The sequence below is a fragment of the Ictalurus punctatus genome, chromosome 29 (genome assembly GCF_001660625.3).
Source record: "Ictalurus punctatus breed USDA103 chromosome 29, Coco_2.0, whole genome shotgun sequence".
Lineage (NCBI taxonomy): Eukaryota > Metazoa > Chordata > Actinopteri > Siluriformes > Ictaluridae > Ictalurus > Ictalurus punctatus.
In genome coordinates, this window is record NC_030444.2 from 15,774,609 (window position 1) to 15,784,398 (window position 9,790).

The 9,790-nt window shown below is 37.5% G+C and overlaps 1 protein-coding gene across 4 annotated transcripts; it reads left to right on the plus strand.

Moving 5' to 3' along the window:
- Positions 1 to 1,094: 1,094 nt before the first annotated feature.
- Positions 1,095 to 9,572, plus strand: LOC108260594 (uncharacterized). 4 transcript variants are annotated; one of them, XR_001811189.2, is made up of 6 exons: positions 1,095 to 1,311; positions 6,102 to 6,407; positions 6,496 to 6,786; positions 7,877 to 8,012; positions 8,423 to 8,493; positions 9,405 to 9,572. XR_001811189.2 is itself a non-coding variant. In XM_017460983.2 (6 exons), the coding sequence occupies exons 1-6, from the start codon at positions 1,257 to 1,259 to the stop codon at positions 9,507 to 9,509; spliced, it is 960 nt and encodes a 319-aa protein (XP_017316472.1). In that variant the 5' UTR covers positions 1,095 to 1,256; the 3' UTR covers positions 9,510 to 9,572. The 4 variants fall into 4 exon arrangements, 3 of the variants coding, with proteins under 3 accessions (XP_017316472.1, XP_017316473.1, XP_017316474.1); XM_017460983.2 differs by having other exon boundaries at positions 7,877 to 8,008; XM_017460984.2 differs by lacking the exon at positions 8,423 to 8,493.
- Positions 9,573 to 9,790: the final 218 nt, after the last annotated feature.

The window sequence follows — 9,790 nt, forward strand, 5'->3', positions numbered from 1 at the left end:
ATAAATAAATAAACTTCCTTTCAGTCTTCACCTGGTGCTTCCTGCTGAACATGCCTGTTGGTCCTTTACTGAACTCCAGAACACTGTTCAGAGTTAGATGGTGGCTGGAGACCAAATATGCAATATGTTTTTTGTTTTTTTTTATGTTTAGGTTTACACTAGGAACTGGAATAAACATCTGGAATGGAATAAACATCTTTTTTTCGCAGTGTCTTTATAGCATTCAAAACAGTCTTTCAATGAATAATTCTATAAATAAATAATATAAATAATAATTCTCTAAATAAATGTATTTACCATCACAATGATTCACACCATCAGGGTTGGGAAGGTTACTATAAAAATCTATTCCCTTACAGTTACAAATTACTTCATAAAAAATGTAAACAGTAACGTAATCCAAGTATAACTATATGAAAGTAATGTAATCTGATTATTTCTGGATTACTTCAAGGTCACATATGTAAATAAAGTCAAAATCAATAGATATATAAATAAATAAAACATGACTGTCCCTGATGCGGGTAACATTACATCACAAAGCTACTGTGACCATATTCATGTTTTCCTAGAGGACATTTTTTCCCCCCAGGGTCTTAACAGCGTTCAAAACAGTCTTCCTATGAGTTCAGATTTTAATACACTGAAAAAGACACACTATTAGCATAATATATATATATATATATATATATATATATATATATATATATATATATATAAATTCCTACATTCTTTTGAATGCCCATGAAATAAAATAAACTATCAGATGCCACCTTCTGCCCCTTCTGCCATCATTTACACATTTGAATGTCCATGTAATATGAAGCAATGTGATAACATGAAATAAAAAATGATCCTATATGGCCATGGGCATTGTTTCGATTCAGGACAGATTCATTTACTGCTATTGTCAAGTAACTGTTGTCAAGTACTGACTAAAAGGGTGCCAATAATTGTTGCACACCTATATTTAACAAAGATATATTGGGCCTATGTATAATTAGTTGTGATCGCTATTTAATCGAAATGATAATAATGAGGCGACGTGTGGGCGGAGCCCCGCCCCGTTCCAGCAGGCAGTTCCGCATGGGGAGTTTCCCTTCCTGAGGAGTGATGCTGTGATGATGTACGATTCATTTGATCCGTTTGATTCATTTAGTTCAACATTTTAATGTTATATTTGGGATTTATTTATTTGTATTGTAGTCTACATTAGTTGTATAAAAATCAAAATGAAGTGAAGACAATAAAGCAAAATGAGGACATGTTTTCAGCGTCACCGACTGCTTCTACTTTTCCTTTTCCTATCAGGTAAACATTCTTAATATGGCTTGTGCTATTCATTAGAATTGAGCTATATGATTATATCCCTAATGCATTTATTATATAACTAAGAGCTAAAACTTCTCTCTCAGTAAAGTATATGTTTTGTATGGAAACAGAACCTGTTGCTTAGTGACCTTTACTGCTGACTCTGTGTTTTGTATGGCTCATGTTTCAATGTTAAGCATAAGAGGGAAAATTGCATACAATTATTTTTGTATAATTTAACTTATATAAAAGAGCATGAACATTTCTGGCATTTACTTTAACAGTTAAGAGTATACCATCAAGATAAAACTGTTGGAGGAGGGCAGTACTGTGTGAAAAAATATACACACAAGAACAAAAGAGCAAGTCTAATTTAATCAATAAAGTCAACCTTTTTTTCATAACACATCATGTGTAGTTAGGGTTAGGGTTAGGGTTAGCGCAGCATATACATTGTTGGAGTTCTCCGTCTTTTGTTCTGTTGGACGGTGCAACTGAAATTTGACTTCTAAATTATAGCCATAGCAACTCAGACAGGTTTGCTTTGTAATTGGATCCCAGGAGATATATGTGTATTTTAAGGGACATGTCTGTTTGTGAAATCCTTTTCACACTTTTAAACTTCAGTGGAATAAATTATACCAAATTTCCTCTTGGGGTTCAATAAAATACTCTCTATCTCTATGTCTATCTGTAAAGGAGGCTTTGTGAGGTTTTATTTAACTGTGTGTGTAAATAGTGTTTGTGATACAAGAATGAATATTTACTTCTGTGCAGAATATAAATCTAACCTCTGAAAGGTTTATAAGACTCTTCCAGATGATGGTGAGCTGTTGTGCACTTTACTCTTATTTACTCTGGTTCTTTATCTAAACAGGATTTCCGGAGTTTTGGTCAACTTGTGCAGAGACAGAGTTAGAAAATATATATAACAGGAAAGGTGTATACTGAGATATAAAACTGGGGGAAGCATTGAATAATGGAAAAGGAAGTCAAGACAAGAGCACACTTCCTGGTCTACAGTGTGTACAGTAAACACATCATGCCCTTCATTAATGTTGGAAAGTCCTTCATACTCAAATTGTTCCACAACATTCTTCATTGTTTTGGGAAAATACTTTTGACATGTTTACAGTTCTCACATGGTTAATCCGAGGTGTTTTCCTGACCTGCAGTCCTACGACACTATATACGATATGTAAGGAATAAAACACAAAGGAGCGTAGGAAATAATCCTCAATATTATCAACCAAAAGATAAAAAAAAAATGTTCTCTCTTGAAGTTCGATCCATCCATCCGTTATCTGTACCACTTATCCTGCACACGATCACAGCCTGAAGTCTATCCCGGGGAATTCGGGGCACGAGGCGGGGGACACGGGGTGCCAACCCATCGCAGGTTATCTGTACCACTTATCCTGCACATGATCATAGCCTGAAGTCTATCCCGGGGAATTCGGGGCACGAGGCGGGGAACACGGGGTGCCAACCCATCGCAGGGCACAATCGTACACACATTCACATGCTACAGACAATTTAGAGATGCCTACAAGGCATGGCTTTGTACTGGGGGAGGAAACCGGAGTACCCAGAGAAAACTCCTGAAGTACGGGGAGAACATGTATCCGAGGCAAACGTGCTATGTACTAAGACACCGTGCCCTCCCCCCTCTTTTGAACATAATAAGACCGAAAAATAATAAATAAATTGCAGTTAAAATATGCAACATCATTGCTCCTTTTAAAAAAACAGCAGCATTAACTTACAGGAGAAATTATTTATGTGAAACTGGATATACGGGGGAGGAGAGTGTTTATGATACGGGGAATTTATACGTTATGAAAATATCATCTGCTTTTCAGACTGATGAATGTCCCAACAGAACTGGATTATAGTTGTGCTTTATCAAACATTAGATCAACCACAGAAACTACAGGAAACACCATTTTACATGTAAACCACTCAAAACTGGCTGAGGAAGCTGTATACAGATTCAGATGTGATTAAAAAGAATAGAGGAAATGAAATAGAAATAGAAACCGCTCATCTATATACAGTACACACAGTCTTTACTCTGATGCTTAGTTTTCTTTAAAAATATAACATGAATTGTTTTGAGCCCAAAAGCCTTCTTTTATGTATTGTATGTGTATTGAGAGCAAATTTTTCACTGGTAAAGAATGATCTTTTGTGTCCTGTGTAGTTTTTGGTGTCACATGTGATGAGTGGAAAGTCAGTGGGCGAGTAAACATCATGGTGGGATTTTAGACGGTTAACCACTAAAGCATTTAAGCGGGTTGTGCACAAAGTTCAGTTCTGTGCGTACATGCAGTATAACAATGCACGGAAGCTGACCGAGAAGCTGCACAGTCACCTGAGCATGAAAATTTCCGTGTTTAACAGTACATAATGAATCAGGATTCTACAAAATACACGAACAACAAATAAAACCAGGAGACACTGTTTCTGTCAGTGGGAGAAACTTGTTTGTCATTTTTCTTAGTTGTGAAGTGAAATTCTAATCACATAGCACATAGGACCAGACATATGTGTTAAGCTGTCTCTTTTCAATAAGACTGCATTCTCTGTGTGTGTTATGTAGAGAACTGGGGCACGAGAATTAACATTCAGTTTAACCACTGTGCTCATGAACATGAACTCATGAACATGAGCTCATGAACATACATATGAATATGAGTGGACGAGGGGTGGATGTAGCGGTTTGAGGTGCGTCTGAGCTTAAACCATTGTTGGGGCCCTTTATATACACCTTAATATGAATCTATAACTCTACAATCAGAAAAAAGCAAAGCTGTATAACAGCAGTAGTTACTTTAATATCATGATGAAATGGAATTAACAGACAATGTATTATTATAATAGAAACTACTCAGACACTATACTATCAGTGTCTATTAATAATAATCGCAATTATTTAAAAATCTATTCCATGTACATTTCAGGTATAAGCTTAAATATGAGGCCCAACTAGTATGTGTTATTGGAGGTGCTTGTTGGTTTGGAGCCACTGTTCTAAGGACGTTATAATTATTTCCTATTGGGAAATTCACCTAATCAGTTTAGCAGCAGTTGTTTGGAGTGATTAGTATTTTGTAGGTCCTGTGCAGCGAGACGCGACTGAAACCAGACGGTTTCATGTCAACGTTTTCACACTTTGTTTTTTCCCACACTTTAGCTACGGTCCCTAAGTGCTGCAGAAACTCAGCATATACAGTATTCAGAGAAAATGTTTTACTATCTCCCAATCAGTTGATTCTCTTTTTGCTGTAATGTTAAAAACTTTAATAGAATATGTGTGTGTTATGTATTGTGGTATTGAACATTGAAAACTTAAATATGTATTCATAGCTTTTGATTAATTTGGGGCCCTAGAGCTACAACCAGGTTTATAAAACTGTTCATAAAGTCCAGCTCTGAATATGAGGGAGAATCAGGATCATGCAAAGAAGATGAAAAGTAGGTGCAGAAAAGAGGTGGAGAAATGGGACGTGGGATTGATTACATATCCCGCTTCAGGTGATTAGTGGTGCTGGTTTTGAGTGTCATTTTGTCTCCCAACGAACACCAGGTGTAATTCAGCACCTAGGTTTGATAATAGAGTAAGGTATGATTGTCGTACTCTACAGTATATAGCACACTGTATATGTATAGAGATAATTAGAAAAAAGTTTCTATAGAACTAAGAGATTTCGCTGCAGCACTTTTCTCCATGACTTCATCATTACAGTACGAGCTCCTGTGTTCGAACAATGTTTGAGGGTTGGCTGGAGATGTATATTTGCTGTACATTTGTTGTATATTTGTTGTATATGTGCTTCACTGTGCAGATTTGGATGACAGTAAAAGGTTTGGAGTGCATGTAAGAATTCAGACAGTGTGAAACTTGTGTGTAATGACTGAGTAACAGCGTGATATAGAACTGCACAGGTAATCTAAAGAAACAGGTTTTGAAGCTTTATAAAATATCGGTATAGGGTGTCGCCTTCAAACAAGCCACACAAATTAAAATGAAGAGCGTCTGTGCTATTTTCAGTATTTTTGCTATCCTTAAACACTGCACTAGTTACAGTCATGAGAAAAAGAAAGTATAAGCTCCCTCAAGTCTATATTTTTATTTATTGCATTTAAATAACAATTGTGTGGTCCTCGCCAACTTCTATGAACGGATAAATAACCACAGGTGACAACAAAACACAACAGATTTCACTATTAGATTTAACACAATTGTTATTTAGCCACTAATAAATAAAACATAGAACTGAAGGAAGTGTGCTTTCTTTTCCCCATGACTGTAATTAATAAATTAATTCAAATAATTAAAATAACAAACAAACAAACAAACAAACAATAAACTGTGACTCAGTATAGTGGAACAGTATAATTCTAGAAAGCATGCACAAAAGTACAGCAACATATTTACTGAGTATGAAACTTTCAAGCATTACATTAGCATTAAATAAATTACTGATTTCAAGCTACTGTTTAAAATGTTAAAATGTTACACTAGTCCTGGATTATAAATTGGGTAAATGTAGGATGGTCAAGGCTTGGTATTGAAGGAAATCCTTAAAGTCCATTTGGGGCTGATGGGAATCCCAGATTTAAAGGAAACCTGCAGGATGAAGCAGAGATGCGAGTGTATGAACACACAGGGGTGGTTTTTCATTTGAATGATTTATGGTACATTTCTTAAAAATATCTGTATATTTAAATGTGATTTATTTTGATTCGTCTATGAGACTCACTCTCAGTGCTGTTTTCTCTTTCAGAGATCTTCAGCTCTGTTGGTGGATCTTCAGTTCAGGAGGTGATCGGTGCTGTAGGCGAGTCTGTTACATTCACTACCAGTGTACCTGTTTCTGGAAATCTAATTTATAAAGGAGGCACAGTTGGACAGGTGTTGAATAAACAGAGTGACACAAACACCAGTGAGAAGTTTATGAATCGTCTTGATTGGGTCAGTCAGAGTGGGTTCTTCACTCTCTCAGACCTGAGAACAGATGATTCAGGACTTTACACAGTGGAGAGCCTTAAAGAGCCGAAAGGAAGACAGGATTATCAGCTGGAGGTGTACGGTGAGTTTAATTTCACAGATTTTAGACATAAACAGTAAAGAACCTTAAATTCTTAACTTATCAGATCGTTCATGATGTTTCTGTACAGAGAGAGTTTCAGCTCCTCAGGTGAAGAACACAACCTACAATTCTTCAGAGTTGTGTTCATTCCTGTGTTCTGTGAGGAACGTCAGAGGACTGAAGCTGGATTTGTATGAAGACGATGTTTTATTAAATCACACCAGCAGCAGCAACACATCCGACACCACACTGAATCTTCATCTAGAAATAAAGAAGACGGACGATCACAGACGGAGAACCTTCAGCTGTGTGGCTTCCAACCGAGTCAGTACCGAGAAAACCACGATCGACATCACACACTACTGCTCTCTGAACACAGGTACGAGATGAGACTGCAAAATACACAGCACTGTCTGTTATGAGGTTATTATAAGGAATGTGTGATGAGTAAGTAATAAACACTGTGTGGTGCTGTTATAGTAAAATAATAAGTGTAACATGTTAAAACGAGCACATTAATATTAATATAAAGCTGTAATTTGCAGCTGCAATACTGTCTGTTACAGAGAATTAATCAACACCTCCTGACCAATCACAATCCAGAACTCAACAGCACTGTAGTGTGAATAAATAAAGTTAAATTCTCTCCAACTGATAATGATAAATTTGATAAAGACATGAACATCTGTTCAGGTAAACTTCTGTAATCACTAGAACTCTGACATGATGTGAGGAGTGTATAGTTATCTGTCCTGAATCATTAATATCTTAATATCGTAGCGAGGCCTGTAACTGCATGTGGGTCGTTCCTGTGAGCTGCTGATGTTACTCTATAATCTGCATCACTTCATGTTCCCATGACCTGCTCTTAGTTTCAGTTCTTTATAACTTTATCTACGTGATTTACACACACACACACACACACACACACACACACACACACACACACACGTTTCCCGTGCTCAGTTTAGCGCTGAATGCTGATGTATTAAAGTGCGGTTTTAACGCACACCTTCCAGCCAATCAGAATCGAGGATTCTGACAGACCATGGTATAAAATCCAATTCACACTGGACTTTATAAACTACACGTTTTCCCCCATGTAAAGCCACGGAACATCAGCTCAAGCCACGATCACACCGGGTTTCACCTTGTCTCAACTCACGACAAATTCTTTTACAATGTGCGAGTTTTATCTGTGTCAGAAAAAAACAGGCCGGAAATCATACGGTGCAAGGCCGTCCTTAGAGGCACGGAAAATGTCCGCAGTATGTGGAACTATGAATAATAACCAGTTTAACACGTTCTTGAAACATCTCTAAAAACACATTTCTCTTGTATTTCTACCATTTTAACCCACATCCATGCTCCAGCAGAGAAGAGCTGGACCGCTCTAATGAGTTTTTATCTTTCATAAATTTGAGATTTAAACATTGTTCTTTTTTTCTTTTCTTTTTTTTTTTTTACAGATATTGATGATGATAATCAGAAAAGAAACGTGATCATTCCCGTTGTGGTTTCTGTGCTGTCTGTCCTGGCAGTAATCGTGACGTTTGTGTATCTGCGGAAAAGGAAGCGTGAATCCCGTCGGCGTACAGAAGGCAGGTATTTGTCTGATGGTTGGTTTTTAGAAAAAAAAGCGAAAGTGAAATTTACCTCTACATCTCACTTCTTATTAAACCTGAATTACTGCAAATGATTTCAGTTTTGCTATTTAGGAATTCATTCATATCTTTGAGAAACCAAAAACTTCTGCATTCGACTTTTTATTTTAAACTGCAGTTGTAAAGTCATGTGCCGAGCGTTATTACACACAGATTACAAATAACTCTTAACTAAGACATTCCTTTGATTTCTTTATTTTAATCATTTTCCTGACATACTTCTTCTAATCTCATCTACATCCTGATCATTTTGTCCTGATCTTTGAGTCAGTGTCTGTCAGTCTCTCATTACAGACCGATAAACAAACTTTACTGACGCTGCTATATATTTATTTATTTTTATCTTTGCAGACTCATCTGCAACTGAAGGACTGAATGAAGAAGTACAGTATTCTGTGATAAATCATAAAAAACCCACTCAGGTCAGTAACTGATGGACTGACAGACAGTGACACACGTTTTATTAGGAAAGTAAATAATAAATAAAAATAAAACCCTGCAGTACAGTGTGATGTGCAGCAGCTGTTCTCACAGAGCACTCGGTTTCTCGGCGTGGAGGACTTCAGTGTGCTTAAAACTCTTGAGAATGCTGTGGTCTGAGTGGATGTAAACGTTACTGAGCTCTTGCACGCGATGTCTGACTGCTGACAGCTTTATAAATGGGTACATTGTGCGGTAGTGGACTCTGATGAAAGACGACACTGTTAAAGATAGAAATGATAGAAAGTCCCGTCTCATAGAGTTACAGTGTTTAATAATAAGCATCACTGTTACTCTCAGATAAATGCACTGAATTCTCTCTCTGTCTCTCTGTCTCTCTCTCCGTCTCTCTCTCTCTCCCTGTCTCTCTCTCTGTCTCTCTCACTCTCTCTGTCTCTCTCACTCTCTCTCACACACTCTCTCTCTGTGTCTCTCTCTCCCTCTCTCTGTCTCTCTCTCTCTCTCTCTCACTCTCTCTCTCTCTGTCTCACTCTCTCACTCTCTGTCTCTGTCTCACTCTCTCTCACTCTCTCTCACTCCCTCACTCTCTCTCTCACTGTCTCTCTCTCTGTCTCTCTCTCACTCTCTCTGTCTCTCTCTCTCTGTCTCTCTCTCTCTCACTGTCTCTCTCTCTGTCTCTCTCTCACTCTCTCTGTCTCTCTCTCTCTCACTCTCTCTCTCTGTCTCTCTCTCACTCTCTCTGTCTCTCTCTCTCTGTCTCTCTCTCTCTCACTGTCTCTCTCTCTGTCTCTCTCTCACTCTCTCTGTCTCTCTCTCACTCACTCTCTCACTCTCTCTCTCTGTCTCTCTCTCTCACTCTCTCTCTCTCTCTGTCTCTCTATTGTTTAAACAGGCAAATATACGAGAACGTGTCCCTGAGGAAGCATGTCCACTAACGACGATTTATGACCAAATCAGACCAGAGAGGTCTGAGTACAGCAATAGCGGACCTGAATAAAGCAGAACTGAACAGAGCTTATCTTATTATTTTGTTTGGAAAATAAAACATTTCACAAAGACATTTCTTTCATTCATTTATTCCAGAAATTCCATCTTGATACAAAAAAAGTTTAAAAAACTAACAAAAAAAGGATTTTTTAAGTCTAAAACATTTCACGGTGCATACATATGTGTTCCTCATTCACACGACGGAAGATCTTCCGATTAACAGAAGGCTTTTGAACTTTTTTTTTTTTCAGTTTAATGCCGAAGGAAAAAGTTACAATGAAGGTCTCTCAT

Excerpts from the sequence above, each read along its gene's own strand:
- LOC108260594 (XM_017460983.2), top strand. The coding sequence starts at position 1,257 with ATGAGGACATGTTTTCAGCGTCACCGACTGCTTCTACTTTTCCTTTTC. Across the intron at positions 6,408-6,495 it reads TTATCAGCTGGAGGTGTACG|AGAGAGTTTCAGCTCCTCAG; the intron begins GTGAGTTTAATT and ends GTTTCTGTACAG. Across the intron at positions 6,787-7,876 it reads CTACTGCTCTCTGAACACAG|ATATTGATGATGATAATCAG; the intron begins GTACGAGATGAG and ends TTTTTTTTACAG.